At 49.2% G+C, this 18,798-nt stretch overlaps 3 protein-coding genes across 3 annotated transcripts; 1 reads left to right on the top strand and 2 right to left on the bottom strand.

Moving 5' to 3' along the window:
* Positions 1 to 1,476: 1,476 nt before the first annotated feature.
* On the top strand, positions 1,477 to 3,455 carry T069G_10595 (major facilitator superfamily domain-containing protein; the record flags this gene model as incomplete). The annotated part of the gene is made up of 3 exons (XM_056177805.1): positions 1,477 to 1,800; positions 1,868 to 2,251; positions 2,316 to 3,455. The coding sequence occupies 3 exons, from the start codon at positions 1,477 to 1,479 to the stop codon at positions 3,453 to 3,455; spliced, it is 1,848 nt and encodes a 615-aa protein (XP_056024095.1).
* A 1,022-nt stretch (positions 3,456 to 4,477) lies between these two features.
* Positions 4,478 to 6,067, bottom strand: T069G_10596 (7 transmembrane receptor (Secretin family) domain-containing protein; the record flags this gene model as incomplete). Its single annotated transcript, XM_056177806.1, has 4 exons — positions 4,478 to 5,182; positions 5,242 to 5,430; positions 5,492 to 5,690; positions 5,769 to 6,067. 4 exons carry the CDS (start codon positions 6,065 to 6,067, stop codon positions 4,478 to 4,480), a joined length of 1,392 nt encoding a protein of 463 aa, XP_056024096.1.
* Positions 6,068 to 9,615: 3,548 nt separating this feature from the next.
* On the bottom strand, positions 9,616 to 11,397 carry T069G_10597 (major facilitator superfamily domain-containing protein; the record flags this gene model as incomplete). Its single annotated transcript, XM_056177807.1, has 4 exons — positions 9,616 to 10,747; positions 10,822 to 11,027; positions 11,137 to 11,181; positions 11,269 to 11,397. The coding sequence occupies 4 exons, from the start codon at positions 11,395 to 11,397 to the stop codon at positions 9,616 to 9,618; spliced, it is 1,512 nt and encodes a 503-aa protein (XP_056024097.1).
* Between the last annotated feature and the right edge of the window lie 7,401 nt (positions 11,398 to 18,798).

An 18,798-nucleotide genomic window follows, 5' to 3' on the forward strand; every position in this document is an offset into this window, starting at 1 on the left:
CAATCACCGCTACTGTGCTCCCATCAATCATCTATTCAACCAACCCCTCAGGCTCTAAACGCAACAACTGTTCCCCCTACAACGACAAGAAGCCCCCTAAAGGATCCTCCCGGAAGACTTCTGCCGGCACTCGAGACTCCACTGTTCAGCCCGCGTCCGAGCCCCCAGCCAGAGCAGGTAGCTAGTACGCATTGGCCGTAGTGTCAGGCACTAGCAGCCTTGGTAGCGGTACCTGGATTGCCCTAGCCAGGGGGACACGAAGTGGACTCGACAGGGACCCAAACCCAAAGCTTGAGCTCCATTCTGGCCATCTTTCAGCCTCTCTCTCATCCCTTCAGCATGTATCCAGATCTCTCTATCCCTCCGTCTGTGGAAGAGCCTGTACGAGTACCTACGAAGTGGGAGCGTTGGCCATTTTGACAACCAACCAACTGACTGTCCCTTTTGTTATAGTCTGATGGAGACGAGAAAAACAGGCTTGTCTTGTCCTCATCTCGCCATCCCGGCACTGAGACACGAGGGGAAGACGGGCAGAAACACGGCATCTCTTGACTCAATCTTGTCCCGCCCTCCGTGATAGATTCTTCCGCTGCAGTCCAACTCCAACCGTCATATTTCTGTCAGATCGGCGTCGCGATACTTGTACACGCACGACCTGGATCATCGCCATCGCAGCCAAAGCTCGCACAATGAGATCCGCGTCTGTCTGTGCCCTCACAATGGCCAAGCCATAGGTCCACGGGCCTCTCCTGCAGCCAGCATGACCAGGGCCTTCCTTGGCCGGGCCCCGTCGCTGTGCATATTCAGCTCTTATAGATGTCGCTATACGAGTCTATGACGGTGTTGGGTTTTCTTCTGGTTGTAAGATGGCTGTGTGGCTTCTGGCTTCTCATCTCTGCTTTGCGTCCCAACATCTCAAGGGTCTGGCCCTCTCCCTTGTCTTGGCCTCTTTCCCCCCACCTTCAACCGTCTGTCTCGTCTCTCCTTGTGTATCTCCTCTTGTCTTATACCGCCCTCTCAACTCCACGCCCACGCCCACGCCCGTTTATGTGTGTAAGCCCAGATCCACAAGACCATCAAACTCTACCCATGCAAGGCAGCCTCACCGGGTGGCTTGTACCATCCTCTCTCCCCTGCCTAAGCTCCCGACTGGCCAAACCCGCGTCATGCTTGGTTCTTGGCTCAAGCGTATTATCTAGTATAACTCCGGAGCCGTACTCTCGGAGCTGTCAAAAGGCCCACCGTCGCGTCAAGCCCCTTCGTCGTACACGGCACAAATAGATATGCGCTCGCTCTTGACCCAATGGGATCAATCCCACTTACGCTCACATCAATTGGTCATTGAATGACTGAGCTGGCCTCTCGTTCAATAACCCACGCTCACTTACAAATAACGTAACCAACAACAAGCAAATATATCAACCTACAACCAAGTACAAAGCAACACTGCCAAGCAAGCAAAGGAAATCGTTCGCCATGGATCCCACGAGTATCAGAATCGTGAGCAGCTCAACACGCCCACCATCCGTCCACTCGCTCAGGTCCGCTCTCAAAACGCTCGACTTGCCATCCATGCCTCCTACTGTGCCTTTACCGCCTCTCCCGACGTCCCCTTCGTCATGCAAATCACGGACAGCAACGTTTACCATTGGATCTCCCAGACCGACCACTGGATCGACTAAAAAGAACTCATTTACCTCACTAACATTCCGTCCGCACAAGCCGATCAAATACGGAACCGGAAAATTTTCTCATGTTGAATTGGTACCACAACCAAGTGATGATCCACAAGATCCTCTGGTAAGTTACCATACATTGGTTTACCTTTACCAAGAGTCAAAGGCTAAACGTATGCGTCCATTACTAGAATTGGCCTCAATGGAAGAAGGAATTGAATTTGGCATCCCTACTCTTCATGGCCAGCCTGATAGGCGCAATGAAGACAGCCCTCGTTGCTGTCAATGATGTTGTCGCTACTCGATATCAGGTCTCCTACACCTGGGTTGCCGCTTTGACGGCTGCGCCCTTGATGGTTTCGGCCATAGCCGGCTTTGTTAGCTCAATGGCAGCGAAGCTGGTAGGAAAGCGACCAGTCTATCTCGTCTCATCAGCCTTTGTCTTTGCCGGCTGCATCTGGAATATGACAGCAGACTCTAGCTACGGCTCATGTATGGGCGCTCGAGTCATGCAAGGACTCGGCTGGGGTGCTTTTGACACTCTGCTCATGGAGACTATACAGGATACCTTTTATGTTAGCCACATCAAATCTTGCCCCTTGTGCTGTAAAGAAGCATACTGACCCTAGCGTGGGATAGGAACATGAAAGAAACATTCGCGTGTCTCTGTATACGATCCTCACCGTCACAATGACTTGGGCATCGCCACTCCTGGGCGGCGTCATCTCCTATCGCGTTGGATCTTTCGTTACCCAGTACCGCATACTCAGCGCACTTTTCGCTGTTGCTATTCCCATGCTGGCTCTGATGGCCCCCGAGACTGCCTTTAACCGCTCCAAAGCTGCTATTGCAACGACTCCAGTACTCAGCTTCACATTTCCGTGGGAACCCCAGCAAACTCATATCGAGCTCAGCAGAGACTCTGCTATCGACTACGTCAAAGAGATGAAGCCGTGGTCATTTACAGGAGAAAATATTCTGCTGAACTCGATTCAATCCCCACGAGCTCTTGCTGCTCCTACTACCTCACTCGTCTTCCTTGTCACAGCACTGCCTCATTGTATGCTATGGGGCTTCGTTGCTTCCTTGTCTCTTTTACTCTCGCCATCACCGTTTAATCTTCATCCGAGCATCATCGGAACTCTCTTGACAGGTCCCTGGCTACTCGCAATCGTAATTATTGCTGGCATCTGCTATTATCGCTCAGCAAACCAGAGCTTCACGCGATGCGTTAGCAGCCTCACAATTGCCGGCGGTGCGCTCCTGGCTCTTATTGGTCTCATTTCCTTTGGTTTAAATACCGGAAGTTTCATTTCACCATCCTCATCATCCAACGAGACGCCCACAACCTTTCTCACTCCCGAAGCAGCACATGAACTCAATCTCCCCCTCCTATCCCTACAACTCGGACTGCTTGCAGCCGGCGCTTCCACTTTAGAAGCTACCGCACGCCCCCTTCTCGCTCGATCAGCATCCTTCACCGCGTCAAGCATGGCCACAGCACAGCGAAGCGTAGGCGATATGCACTCATGGGTGATCATCCTACGAAACCTTTTAGCCGGTGCCTTCGTCCTCACCGTGCCCCATGTCATACCCAAAGCAGGCGGTCTCAAGGCTCTCGTAATAGGCCTGGGAACGGTACAAGTTGGCATCACAATCTTCGTCCTCATGCTATGGCACTTTTACGAAAAGAGTGTGTGGAGGATGGATGGCAAAGTCATGGGGCTTGTCAATTTGCGAATGCCGCATCCAGAGGAGAGCTTCTTTGATACCGATTGAAGAGATATATATCCAGCCCGCCTGCTGAACACACATGAATAAAAGGCAAAAAAATATACAAGAAAACAAGTAAGAAAAGAACATGTACAACAGACTCTGGCAGCTTCTGCCTACCAAAACGGTGAACGAGACAGAAAACGCGCAACAGACAAATACAAAAATTGAACTTGTACTTTGTCTTCAAAAGACAAAGCTCAAAAGAAAAAGAAAAAGAAAAAGAAAAAGAAAAAGAAAAAGAAAAAAGAAATTCAACAATTTTTCACTTCCATTTATATACATATCACGGGCAGAACGAAGTATACAAGCTACGATTCTTATTATTCTTGGGTCATTTTATATGATCCTCTTCTTCATTTTTCTTTTGTTTATGGGTCATTACGATATCCGAAGATGTGACATGATATACGATATGGGATACTTGGCTGGGAACGGGGAATGGGGAATGAAATGGGAATGGGGTATGAAGAAATGAATCACGGCCGACTTCACCAACGGAGTTATAAATGTCTTCATAATCTTCTTATTATATACTATAGACGGCTGTCGTCAAATACAAAATATTGTCTTAACCATCTCGATGCTTCGTGAACCATATGTTATGTAACGTAGCATCACTGCATCAGGTATTGAAGAAGTTTGAACAGTATCATGATCATTTAGTTAATCGTCAGTCAATCCGCCGACGTGGCGTTCTAGCTACATAACAATGTCCTCCGTAGATATATATACGTATAGACCTTTGCAGTTTCATGTGGCTGCTGTTCTGCACGAGACAGTCGCCGCCCTCGATTTCGAGTATATAACCCACATATCCACACCATTAAACCTGTATTTCCGGATCAGATGGCAAGCATGGGAATAAAAAGAAAAGTCAATAATAACTCGCAATTGCCGGCTTATTATCGCTCAATCATGTTCGTACATTTCCGTAAAAAGCAAAACAAGAAGAAGTTGGGACGAAAGGACAAAAGGGTCCAAGACTCTGTCAACTCCAGCGTCTTTCAGCATCCCCAAATCGCCTCTTATAAAGAGTGGGAGGTCTTGGCCCCTAAGTTGGCCACGCGTCTCAGTTCCACATCGCTTCCGATGGTCGCGGAATCTCCGTCATCTATAAAAGATTCGCATCGACCTAGCGGAGCAGTCATTCGCTCGTTCATGGCAAGGTCGTCTGTATTGCGACGCTCAACTTTCGCGGCGCCGCCTTTGAGCTTCTCGCGCGCCCACGCCTTTATGGGGTGCCAGCTAGTGACGAAGAAGATAATTCCATTCCACAATCCTTGCAGGGGCAAGACCGCCGCTGTTGCGAGGTGGAACGGGTAGGGCGATCCTCCGTCAAGCCAGCCGTGGATGCGATTCAAGCTGCTGGGGATCCAGGTGGCCAGCACGCTTAGCGCGAACAAGAAGCTCGTCCTCAAATATGCTCTCTTGACAGGATCGCTGATGTGGAACTTGCCAGTGACGGCTCTGATAGCAGTCACAGAACGATGTAGCAGGGAAGGCTTAGGAGGAGCCTCTTGAGGCGGCGAGGTCGTAACAGAGGAGTAGTACTGATTTTCGCCAGTGGGCTGGATTTCGGTTGTTGAGTTGTCGAACGAAACCTGCCGGTTGTTTTGTTGGATAAAGGCGGGCTGAGGCTCCGGGGGTAAAGTGTTGGCGGGAGTATGCGTGACTTGAACTTCGGTTGTGACGGTACCGTAACAGCCACTCTGTGCTGTGTCTGCTTGGCCCTGCGAGTCATAATCAGCGTCAGCTTGACATAATAATAGAGAAGTGATTAACAACGTACCGGCTCCACGTCTTTGTCCTTTTCCCTGTTCTTTGACGTGGAAAAGCTTCGAAGTCGGTTTCTCATGCGAAAGACGTGCCATCCAACCAAGAAGTAACAGAGGAGAGAGCCAACGATGCATATCCAGATTAGCATGTAGTACGTGTAGATTCGAATAAAGTCCCACTCCTTGTCGACCCAACACCAGATCTACGCAATGACGATGATTAGTCAAAAGGGGCATCAAACAAAAGGAAGCGAGGTTGCTCACTGTAGCTCCGCCGTAGACACGGCCACGCGGGCTTCGAAGGAGGAGGAGAGTCAGGGCAATGACGAAAGGCCCTCCATAGCAGATCAAGCAGTAAATCCACCAGCGCTTGCGAAACGAGTCGGGGTTTGTGTGGAAGTAGAAGACGAGAAAGACGTTGATGGCCATGGCTAAGGACCACCAAGGGTCAGACTGCATGAACCTGTCCAGAAAGCCCACGGTTAGTTATTCTGATCCTGCTTGCTTCCCTCTCGAACATTCTTCAACAAGAGTTACTCACATTTCGAACATGAAGCTCTGGGCTTGGCACAAGGCACTCTTTTGACCAGCATTTACGCCGGCAAAGGCAATGATGCTTGCAATACTGGCTCCAACATTCGATATGCTGGCAAAGACGATGAAGGTGTTTTGCACGTTGCGGACTCGGCGCACCAGCCAGTAGGCGAGGAAAATGAGCATAACAGAGACCAAGCTGAGGCAGCCGCCGATTCGCTCGACAATGACGAGCGTGTGGATTTGGTGGAGAGTCAACTGCTCATCATCGACCGCGATGGCATCTATGGTTAAATTGGCAGCCATGGTGGCTCGACTCGATATGCCAAGGAAGCTGTGAGAGGCGATGGCATATGCAGGAGAAGTGGGCAGAAGATGAAGAGGAAGAGAAAGATGATAGAGAAGAAGAAGAGGAGGAGGAGGAGGAAGAAGAAGATTTGCTGCACCACCAGATTCGAAATCGAGGGATGTCGCCGAGGAAGGAGAGATGAGGAGATGAGAGGAGAGAAATAAGAAGGTAGAGATAGGGAAGAGGGTGTTGGATGCAACAATGAAAGGATAAAAAGAAGAGACGAAAACAGAAGTGAAGTCCCCCAGGAAAGAGAGAAAAAAACGGCCGTGCAAAGGAAGAATCAAAGGATGCTGCCAGCTGGTGGTGGCTGCCAGACCGAACGGCCAGAGGCTATGCGGTAGGACAGACACAAAGAAGAAGAAAACGAGGCGAACGGACTCTCTGTTTTCGGGGGAGGGGATTTCGTTACATGCTGCCCTTGAAATTAATTAAAGGATTTGAGCGATGAAGAATATTGTACGAGAGTAGAGGAGTGGCCGACACCGAAGCCCTCGCCTCTTTGCAGGGCCAGAGGCTGGGCCCGAGACCGAGCCTGAGACCGAAAAGCTACAAGCAGGGATGAATTCGAGTATCAGAAAAACGAGTTCGAAGAGAGAGCAACAGACAACAGCCCCAAAAGCAACCGCACGAAAAAAAAATATTGCGTGTGTCACAGCAGCTGCATGCGGCCGCGGCGGTTGGAGAAGCCCGGCGGTTCTTCAGTCCGAGGTTGCTGGTGTCAATCGATCGGATCGTGACGGCTTCTGCCCAAGGCGATGCGAGTCGACAGCGGCATCACAACACAGCTTGGGGACTTGATTCTGATTGATTCCAAAAGGTTTACCACAACACCCGAGGTAAATGATGGAAACAGAGAAATAAAATGACACACAGTGTCTTCCAGCCGTCCGGATACAAGACAGAAACTTAAATGGCAGACGATGGTTGTCAGCCGCAGGACTAGACGGTTAGTTTCAACACCAGATAGCCGGTCAGCGCTGGATTGGATGGCGGGCGTGAGTGAGATGGGATCGCCTGCAGTCGCTCGCTGCCCCTCACCTCAATCGCCAGAAGCGGCTGCGTCATCGCACAGATGCAGGACAAAGAAAGAGAGGCAACGCAAACACACAGTGGGCCAACGCTTCTTGTCTTTTCCCATTTGCTGGCGATGGCGGTGATACAGTACTTTGTTGTCCCTCTATTGCACTTACACACAGGACAGGACAGACGCAGGTACCACCACGACACTACAGATTACAACACAACACAGCACAGACAACAAACCACATATTAATTGATGCCCAAACTCCTAGACCTCCTCGAGTAGAGAGAGAATCCAATAGTTCTGGTTCTAGGTAATTCTAGCTCTACACCAGTTCTCCCAGGCCATCCAAACAAAGTCGCCACTCAACAGCCGGGCGACATGTCCCAACCCGGAAATCGGCCCCATCTCGAGAATACTCGTAGCAGCACCGACGGGCGTTTGTGCCCAGCCTTAGCGCCACGCCAAATCTGCCTCAACCCGCCAACGTGCATCTCGTTCATTCTGGTTCTGCTTCTCCGAATTCCAGAGGGTGCCTGTGCCCGTTCTCGTCAGGGGTCAATTTTTGTTTTACTGTATTTATATTACCTATACGATGTGCAGAGCCATTCGTCTTACATGGAAGCATGATATTGCTGCAGTGATTGTCGTGCCTATGCAGATACCAGCCAACACTTATATCATCAATATTACCACCAAATGCAGCCAAAGACATACATACCGATGGAACAAAGAGCTGGAACGAACAATGACATTCATGCACCGAAAAACACAACACAACACAGCCTCAATTATAAACGCCTAATTCTACAACTCAACGGCCAGAGCGAGAGACACGGGCCAAGCATCAAAGGCAGCGTGCATCCCGAGACAAGACACTTTCCCTCATCAAAAAAACGGCTTCAGCGTCACACCTTGTCCCTCCAATCGCAAACCGCAAAGGGGCTTGATCCAAATGGAGCACTTTTTTCCATCTTCAGCGAACCCTACCTGTATTTAGCAAATGCTCTAGAAAAGCCAAGACAAAGCGATTTGATACTAAAAGCCAAGACAAAGCCACTGATACTTTGTCAGCAATACCCAAACTCCCGGATTCCAAACAATGACTTTTTACTCCAAGGATCCAATCCAAAGGATGCGGCAAGTGTGGAGAAATCCAACCGTTACAATAAAGCTGGATTAGAAAATCGAAACCCGCTCTTTTTTAAGCCACGTCCGTCAGTGGCAGTGGGGTCGAATGGAGTCTCGAATCTATGATGTTGGGTCTTTTAGTTCTAAACACTAAGATTCCAGCCTCCAACGTTGTCTCCTCGTGGCAGCCTCGTTTTTTTCTCGGAGATGTTTTAAGAACCAACCAATTGCCGGAGATGTTACTCGTATTCCACCCCTACACATTTTGTAAATCGGGGAAGAAGAAACGTGGTTTAGATGCCTAGCCCCGTTGCTAGGAATGCGCACTGCTTCTGCATTATGCGGGTATCCTTGCTCATCTTTCTCGAACCAACGGCCTTTGTTCTCCGGCCTCGAATCCGGCGTCGAATTTGTTAGCCAAACACAGCGCCATACCACTTGGCCCAAGTCACGTGACTCCCTCTCACTCCAAGGTACCTACCTATTCATGGTCCAACATTTTGTCCGTCCAGAAAAGAATAATATCCCAAAAATAACAAGATGAGATAGTAAGAAAATCTAATTGTAGGCCCTTGATTCCCCTCCCATCTTAAGTTACCCAGGTTTCACAAGTTGGTCAACGGTTACCGACTTTCCTTGATGAAATGCTGACGCTACCCTCGCACGGCAATATAACTTCTCTTGCCGGTATAACCAACAGTAAATCTTAAATAAATTAAACAACATGCATCCCCCCATTCCATCCTCATCATCTACCTACCTCGAATTCTACCCCTCTTCACAAAACCTCACGCATATCCAATAATAGCACGAGCATCTCTTGGCAACAAATCCTCCAGGCACCGACATTCCTTCCAAAAGCACGGATACCCCCAAAAGCATCCACGATTGCTCTCGTGATCAAAACATCGCGTGGGTTGGGGAGCCCTCGCATACAAAGTCAGTCACAGGGGTATTACATAGACAGCGATATCAACATGCAAGATTCACTCTCGTAGAAACGCTTGTCCCATTGCCGCCGCCAACCATGTAGAAAGCTTTTTCGACGCATGATGCCTCCATCCGTACACGTATTATGTACACATCGTATCATCGTCAAAAAAGACAAAACAGGCTCTAGGGTTCTATTCCGTACATTCAAAATCCGATAGCATGTCCAAATAATGTAGTGGTATCCAAAGACGTGATTTCCCAAGTCCCAAAACCCCCTATTCAACCAATGTTCATGTCAACTCTTCCACACGGCCTCCTCGGCGAACTGGCTGTTCACACGCGCGTTCCAAAAGACATGGTCGTGAAAAGGCCTCTCAAAAAATGGAGACTGATAAACAAAAAAAAAAAAGCACCTTCTCAGAGGGTGTACATGAAATCAGGGCGCATATCGCCCAGTGCCTCAATCTCCTTTTGCGTCTTGCCCTCGATCCAGTGGTTTCGCTCACCGTTCAATCGCCTCTTGTTCTCTCGGCTGAGCAGCGTAGCCATCAAGATGCTACCGCAAAACACGCCGATGAACATGTAGCCGACGATGGTAGCGTGGCCCTCCAGGTAGCGCGGAGCGTGGAAGTAGATGTTGCTGCTCACAACACCATTAATGTTGCCCCATCCAATGACGAAGCCCAGCACGATGCCGCGCTTGTAGACACCCTCGACGTTGTTGGCGACCCAGGCAATGGTGATGGGGATACATGGGTAGATGCCCAGTGCTCCCAGGAATGTGCCAGCATACTGCACGCCAGGGTTGGTCGACGCCATCAGCATGATGAAGCCGGCAATACCCACGAGTGAGATGCAAATATTGAAAATGGCTCTCTTCTTGATCTTATCGGACCACAGACCTGCCGCAACAGTGGCAACGGCAGCCACGGCATAGGGCGGCACGCTGAGCAGCTGGTTCTTGATGACTGCAGTCTTGGTGGTGAAGCTCATGTTCTGGATGATGGAAGGTAAAAACAGACTGAAAGAGTACAGGGGCATAAGAGGTCCCATGTAGATGAGCATGCCGGCGTACGTCTTCCAGTCCTTGATGGCAGCCCAGAAGTACTCCATCTTGAAGGATTCGTGTTCAGCAGAGCTCTGCTTGTCCTGCTTAAGACGCCACAGCACACGCATGCGATCCTCCGGAGACAAAAACTTGGCCTCATCGGGGAAGTCGTGCACGAAGAAGAAGGAGAGGACGCCGACGAGAATGGTCAATGCACCCTCGATGATGAAGATCCAGGCCCATCCAGCGATACCTCGCTTGCCGTCCAGCTTCTCAATGGCAGCCGCAAGGAGACCACCAAAGGATCCGGCCAACGCGGCGGCGGAGAAGAAGATGGCAGCGCGGACACCGAATTCGTTTCGCTTATACCAGCATGAGAGGTAGTAGTTGACACCGGGGAACAAGCCGGCCTCGGCGGCACCGAGGAACCATCGCGCGGCCATGAGGCCAGACCAGTTCTTGACAAAGCCCATTCCAAGCATGCAGGCGCCCCAAACGATGCTATTTTTTTGGTAGTTAGATTGCTGAACTTATCCGAGGAACACGGTACTTGGCGGGTGTATATGGCCACTTACATGATGACGGGAATAAAGATGGAGGGGCGAGATCTCTTGAGCAAGAAATTGGCCAGAGCCTCAAAAATGGCATAGGAGATGAAGAAGATTGTGAGAGACGCATTGTACTGAGACGTCGACATGGGAATGTCCTTGGTGAGGTTGGCCACCTTGGCGTTGCCGATGTTTGTGCGATCGAGGAAGCACATGAGATACAGAAGAGTGAGCTGGGGGAACCAATTGTTAGCAGCTTGGCCCTTGTATCAAGCGCCCGTGATTGCTAGCGACTCGGGATATCCGGTTGCGTTTCAGGGCACAGCGGGAAAAAGAACGTACCCATGGTATGAGAACCAAGTCTAGCTTTCGTAGCAATCGCCGTTCCTGTGAAGCCATACCCGTCAGTAAATGTCCATCCACACAATGCCTTCAATGAAGCCCCAACAGCGAACAAGGGAAGAAAAAACTCACATTTGCCGCCCTCGCCTCATCAGACAAGCCCGCATCCGGGTCTATGATCTGATCATGCTCGATGGCAATCTGCTCGACCTCGGAATTCGAGATGTTGTCTGCGACCGGCACCTTTTCCGTGTCGCTCATGATGGGCAGAATCGTTTTTTGAACAAAACAGAAAGCCTCCACAATAAGAAAAAAAGGAAATAAAAAAAGAAAAATAAACTATGATTTACAGGAAAAGACAAACAATGAGGAGCCGCAACCTCTCACAGGCCTTAAGCGAGAAAAAAGAAAGAAGAAGACAGGAATTGGAGAGGGGTGGTGTGGCCTTGGACGAAGGGAAAACACCTTTTGGGGTCCCTGTGCTGCTGATCCAAAAGTCTTAGACAAGACGGGCGGCAACCACCGGGTCTCTGGACTTGTTAAGCGATTTATACAAAATGGGAGGCAGACAGGAACTGGAGCGCCCTTTCGGATACCGTAAACCGATCCCGGGGAAGAAGAGAGGGAGGGACAAGGAGAATTTCGGAGGATAGGGCGGGAGTTAATGTATGTTAGCAACGGCCCATATATACTCGTGGCATTAACATGCGCGTAGAGTAGTATCAATGTTGGGTGTACAGTACACGACGAGGGGGATCCGCAATTTCAGGAGCCAAAGCCCGAATCAAGGGTCGAGAATGAATGTGGTATGCAGTATGTAAGCCAATTGAGGCAAGGCTGTATGATCAAAGAGGTGCGAGGAAAGGCTGGGGGTGGGTGTGACGACGACGACGATGGTATCCAAAAACGAAGAGCTAGGCAGGGATCATGATGCGGGGAGAGAGGCCCAGAAGTTTAGCTCAAGGATGCACGAGTAAGGAAGAATGCCAGGATGATAGGCCATGCGGAGAAGTTGGGTCCGGCATGGCCATGATAAGGGGAGCTTGGCTGGTCACGGAAGGCCGTCGCTATCATGTCTTTCCGGGGCGGCGGACCGACACAAAGTATGGATAGAGAATACAGAGCAGAGAGAGTTCTCGGTGTTTTGGCTCCCACCCAACCGGCGCGGGTTCTTGAAGATATCTCGTGCATATTTCGCACATACCCGGCGTTGTATCGACTGTGTCTGCTGCCTAGCGGTAAGCAGCGATCACCGCACAGTTACAGCATCTTGGTTGGGTGCTTCCAGACTCGATTGATATTGTAATTACACACTTCGGTTTGTCACCGAAGGTCGGTCTGGGATCTTGGTGTTGGTGCCATCCAAGTGGACAAAGCTCGAGCCGCGGTAGGATAGCGGCGGTTAAAACGCCACCAGTTGTAGCGACACTCTGTGATCCGAGTAATGACTGGAGCTGGAGTCTTTCCCAATCCGTCTCCCTCTGCGTGCCTTATGCTGCTGACAAGTTCCATGACATGACGGGGCTGGTTCTTCGACCGAATCAAACGAGGATTGGAGTACGGGCGCCCCCCTCACCACAGACAGGGCCCTCCGTCATAAGTGGCTGTTGATGCCGGCTGTTCTCCATCAGCTCCGCCTTGACCCCAAACTGATGTGCATCCTTGTTTTTGGACTAAGGCGTTAGTGACCATGGAGAAGTTTGTCTGTGGGGCTTATAACCGATGCCAACTTGAACTCTCCACTCTCTTCCCCCAGACGATTACCGATGGCGACGGACGAGAGGAAGACGAGGGGATTTGCCTGCCTCGAGTCGGGGTTGAGATTGTATTTGTACGTTACTTGTACACATGTGAAGAGACAGTGTTATTTGGTTGGCAGAGAGCTACCTCGTTCATCTCTTGTCACGTCTGGTGTGAGGCCCAAGCTCCAGGCCTTGTCGACTTGGAATGCTCATGGGCCGAAGCAGAGGCCGCGATGTAACCCGGGTGTTTTCACCGTACTCGCACTATTGCTGATATTACAGCACACCGCACACAACATATCTTCCAGCAGCACGTTTTTCCTAGCGCCAGGCAGAGCAGCAGGCCACGAGAATCAGGCAGGGGCAGTTCGCCATTTGACCCAATGCGCCATAGCTCAGAAGCCGTAGAATCTTCGTTCCATCAAGCCCTGGCCCCCAAGGAGCCTAGACCAGAGTCACTTGGATCGCTCTCGGCCCAATCAGCGCATCGAGAATGCAGAAAAGCGTTTGTTGGGCTGCTGCAAGACTCTTTGGCACGATTCATGCTGCTGCTGTCTCCAGTCCATGTCCAGTCACTGCTCATCCTTTGCTCCTTTCAGCAGGCCGTTTCCGAAGCACCCGAATGGCGATCGGGAACGGGAATCTGGCTGATGTCACAGTTGCACCAAGATGAGCAAGAGCCGCGCAAGATGCATGTCCATGTCCATGCTTGTCCTCAACTGTCTGCATGACATGAATCAAGAGACTTCGAAAAAGACAAAGCTGGAGCTGAAGCTATTGATCCATTTACCCCACGCCCGCCGCCGTCGCCACTAAGATAAGCGATGGCTTTAAGCGCAACGTGCTAATTTGCGCTTGCGAGTAAGTCGGTGCAGTTGAAGAAGAGAAGAGCCCAGATTCTGTGTACCTAGACAGACAACTCGATGCCTGTTCAAAGCTGGCGTCAAAGTTAATTGGCTATACGGGACCCGTGGTTTGTGTGCAACCCCCTTCCATGCCACGTTGTGGCCGCGCTCCCGCCTGTCTGTTGGATGGCTGCAGCCAAATCTCATGCTTTATCGGACGGAAGTCGGGAGCACAGGGACGAAATATGTCCGAGGGCCGCCTCGGGGCCTGCACATTGGAAGTGAAGTGAGCAAGTTGTCACTGTATGATGATGTGGACGAGCGAGCACGAGCATGACTGTGATCTGATCGGAGCAGAATTTTTTCTTTTTTTTTTTTTCTCCTTCTGCCAAGTTACCAATAACGTTGAGCAGCACAACAGAAATGAAACGAACAAGAAGAAAAAAAGATGGAAACGGCCCAGGCAGAACATCTGCCGATACTTGTTGCTTCCATTACTAATGTCCGAAAAGGAAGAAAGATTAACTAACGGCGATAGTTGCCTTGGTCCGACAAGATCCAACAAAACTACCTTAGCGTTCGCGTGGTGGCTGACTTCAAGCTTGTTTTCCCACTGCCTCTCTTTTTTTCGCGACTGTTTCCATGAGTTCTTCCGCTAAGCCAGCCAAGAAAGCGGGGACGAGATCTTCATCTGCCGGCGCCAAAATTCACTCGGCCATTGCTCGCCCGAGTGCTCCAATTGAAGTCTTGAGTCCGCTGCAATAATCAGCCCGCATCTCCGATTCACTTTATGCCAAGCAGCCCAGCAGCCCAGCATTACGCGGAGAAAATCTGGGATCCGTCTCTCTTTGTGGTTCTTACATCAAAAATTACAAAAGTACAAAATAGTATGAGTAAATGAAAAATGATGGTAGATTCAATTCTTCGCCACTATATCAACAGCAACGACGCGCCATCTGGATAAAACAGACGGCGTCGGTCTTAGTGCTGCAGCCACGTACGGGAGTGCACATGGACATGTAAGCAAAAAGGGCGCCCGCCAAAATAGAACCATTCAACCAACACGCAACAAAAGAGCGCCAATCTTTGTCTCCCCTGCCCATCTCGGCGATGCCGCATATCGACGGCTGTTCGTTTAAATTCGGCCAAATTCGCAAATACTGTACTTGTTGTACTAAACACGTTCACTAATACAGAATGGCGTTTTGGACAAACAACACACTATCCCTGTTCTGTTTGCCGAGATGGCGGATCTGGCAGGTTTGCTCAAAAGCTTCTTTTCTAGCATTGGAATAGAATGTCGCTTAAATCCAATACAACCACGTGGAACCGGTTGACTATCGACTCCTCTTGGTGGCTCTGTAACTCATATCACAAGAGAGATTATCGGTGCGGCGTCAACGTTGACGATCCAGACCAAATCTTTGATCTACTAGTAGACCATGGGGCTTGGAGATGCTGAAAACCGCCTCACCCAAAATCCTTTGTTCGGCTCCCAGCAAGAAGCCAGTGACCTCGTTAACAGAATCTACTTCATACTCGTTCCACAAGCTGGATACTAGCTGTGCCAAGACAACATGATATATGATACTAATTTAGTGGTGCCCAGATTACCTGTGTAGGCCGCCAGAGCCGTGGCCGTCGCACCGTCTTATTCATGGCCCGCTTCTCCGGTTACACCAATCTGTTTTGCTATCAACTGTTGAGGAATCACTTCCTCCGCGGACTCGAGATGAACAATCAAACCATCATTTCGTTCAGCCCTCATTCAGCTTTCATCCAGCTGTCTCTAGGATAGCCGAGGGGCCTGTGTTGTCGAGGCTTGAAGGAGTCTGCCTTCTGCCCCTTTTCACTATGCGTAGCACAACAGCCTGCATATTCAAGCATGACCTAGCCAATCCACCAATATTTTTAGAACCAATAGCAATATATGGCATCCCTGAAAGCTGAAAGCCACTCAATACTTTGTCGTAGCTCAATATGCAGGTCATTCTAAGTTGAGCTTCGGTCGGTCTCCTCTAGGCGCTTACGCGTGATTAAATGAAAAGGAGAACAGAGCACGAATCTAGCATCTTAATAACACTTATTTGTAACGGTGCCTCAATCTATGCATCCAGCATGTAAGCGTGTCATATCACACAGCATTAAACACGTAGTTGCTCCGTCAGCGGAGCTTTCTGTCGTGGCCAATGCTGTGATATTTCTTGGTAACGGCGAGCCACCGACAACCCAAGGCGATTTCCCATGAGAGATTCGGAGGATTTTATACATGGATTCTGCCATGTGAGCTCATCGTCATTGCATAACTGTTGTTGGATGATGCCAAGTGCGACCATTGGATTCGAGTGACAGACAAGTGTCTATCTTGAGGACGCAAGGCAAACTGAAAATTTTCAACATACTCTCGCACCAGGTACCCGCTGACGCTTAGACAACTCTGCATGATGCAAGTAACATTGCCAATCAACTAGCTGAGTGCTTTAGAGTGTATCAAGATACCTTGAAGGGCGCGCCTTGTTGGCAGTGGTCCGTGTCCAGGAGGATTGAGCATCATCACGGCAGGCCACATCCGTAGTGCATGACGAGTTATGTAACTCCCATTCAACATGTTACTAAATACAAGTACTATCTCAGAGCATCCTTGTATTGTCGGGTTTATTCAGGGCGGAAGCGTATGTCGGTACGCAAGGCAACAACTTCGGCAATTCGCAGTGATGAGGACGGGGGATATCGGAACCAGGTCATGGTTTCTTGACAGATATCCGCGAGGTAATTCATCGAGATGACAGAGTGGATGTGGCAATAATGTGGAATGACCATATTGTATGCTGATTTTCCTACTCGTCCTAGTATTTGGAAGCGGTCGGCGTATTGGGGTCCGTACTTTGGAAGGATTGCCAGTGGTATGACAATCCCTGGTTTAGATCTAGATATACTCCTTACCTAGCTACCTACTCAAAGAATCTTGTAGTTTGCTTTGGTCGTAGTGGCTTTACATCATCCTTACTGCGATTGCCATAGAATCGTGTATGGCAAGTCCAGCTTTAGCCAAGTCAAACATTTCCGCTAGTGTTCCTTCCCAATAACCAGGACTCTGGCTCATCTAGGCTGTTATGGCATAAGTCAAATTTCCTGAAGATATGTTATGAAATATCGCTCAAGCTATTCCGGTGTCACATCTTCCTAGATGGTGAAAGTATGGCCAACTGGCGAGTTGAGGCAGCCATCTGGAACCGACAGCGCGCTACATGACATTTTGTCTTTTCAGTCGCACCTATTCAATTTCATCTGGGTTGAATTCCAATTTCTTAATCTCTTCCACCGAACATAATACATCTTGAACCAGGATATATTAGAATTGCTCCCAAAAGGAGAGAGTCTGAAAGAGATCCATGGTAAATCACAGGGTCAGTCCCATTGAAATGGTTTACAAATAACTGATCCAGAAATAGAGTAGGTGTACGATTGTGTCTAGAAGCTTGCGAATATGAAAACCTCTTCATGAAATTGATTTAGGACTCTGGAACTCTCAACTCTGCACGGAAAATGACATCAAGTGTGAGCTGGCACGGAAGCAGGCTTCAGGCTAGAATTAGCTGGCAATGCAGATGGCCACCTTTTGTTGAGTTGCTTAAGCAAGCAACCTCAAGTCGAGTTAGTAGACATATGCCAAGGTCAATTTGCAATTTGGCCTGGATGGACCGACGACCACGGGAGGCATGGACTCTGGCTGCTCAGACGTGGTAGTTGACGGAAGCTGGTTGCGCGAACACTCAGTTAACGCGACATACTACACGGCTGACAGACCAAATGCTGTTATACAAAGCGTTGATGGTTTAATAAAACTCACTAAGAAAGCCAGATTTGACTTCGATATGTCGGGCACTAAGGGAGATACACCGGTGATGCCGCATTTTCAGGCGGATGCATAGTTTAAAAAAAGAGTCTCAAGCCGAACATACTGCTGGGGACTGACTTTATGCATCGATATGGCATTAACCTAATGGTAGCTGATTTGTTAGTGCGCCAACAGTTCTTATGGCCTTTGCCTCTGCGTTCTTCGCTGCCGTCTCGTCCCTTTCCCGGTTGATGAGGTGCAGTTGGTAAATGCCTGTGCGCAGTTTTGCTCTCGTGGCCGGTTCGATCTTATTATCTGTATTCAGCAACATGTTTTATCTCAAGCAGTACCGTCTTCGGTGGTCCCTCAGCTTGCCACTGCGATCGTCCGTGTTGCTCTTCAGTCTCCCTCCATTCTTCTCCCTCCTTATCCTCCGTTAAGTGGAACTATAAACTCCAATCAGGTAGCCAGAGGGTTTTTGGTTTTTAAAACCATCTTGCACCTAATATCTTTCCAAGTCCCAGGTGATAACAAGGCGAGCTGAATTGTATCATCCCGAAGGCTGTATATTTCCCCAGTCAGCGTACAGAAGCAATATCCAACTTTAGCACTCTCATTTTATGAAGCAACAATACAACACATGTTATGCATTCAAGTAATCAAACACACCAACAACCGAATTCTCAACCCCCACATCAAAAACGCATCTCATTTCCCACATCTCACCATCCCAATACCAACACCTCGAACCCAAAAACCCATGTCTCACCAACCAATATTGGCATTCATACAGCACAATCCAACAATCCAACAATAACACAAACCCAACACTCTAAGACAATAACCCCAAAAAGAAACTCCATATTCCAATTCCAAATCTAATTCCAATCTCACCCCTCAACACATCCTAAAAGCCAACTCTGCAAACTTCATCTAAATCATCTCTCCATTTTTACCAAACTCAGTGTATTAGAAGCGCCGCGTATAAGCAGTAAAAAGAACCGACAAATCAACTTGCGACCTTAGCTCAGCTGGGAGAGCGTCAGACTGAAGTCTTCCAACTCCAGTCATCTTAATTGACATCTGAAGGTCGTGTGTTCGATCCACACAGGTCGCATGTTTTTTTGTCCTTTTTTTCAAACTCCAGTCCTCATCATCATCTTCTTTTTTGTTTCCCCTCTCACAAAGAAAACTGCTTCAAATAAGTCATCCTTTATTAAAATACCAGGATATTCAC

Source organism: Trichoderma breve (genome assembly GCF_028502605.1).
Source record: "Trichoderma breve strain T069 chromosome 7 map unlocalized scaffold00007, whole genome shotgun sequence".
NCBI lineage: Eukaryota > Fungi > Ascomycota > Sordariomycetes > Hypocreales > Hypocreaceae > Trichoderma > Trichoderma breve.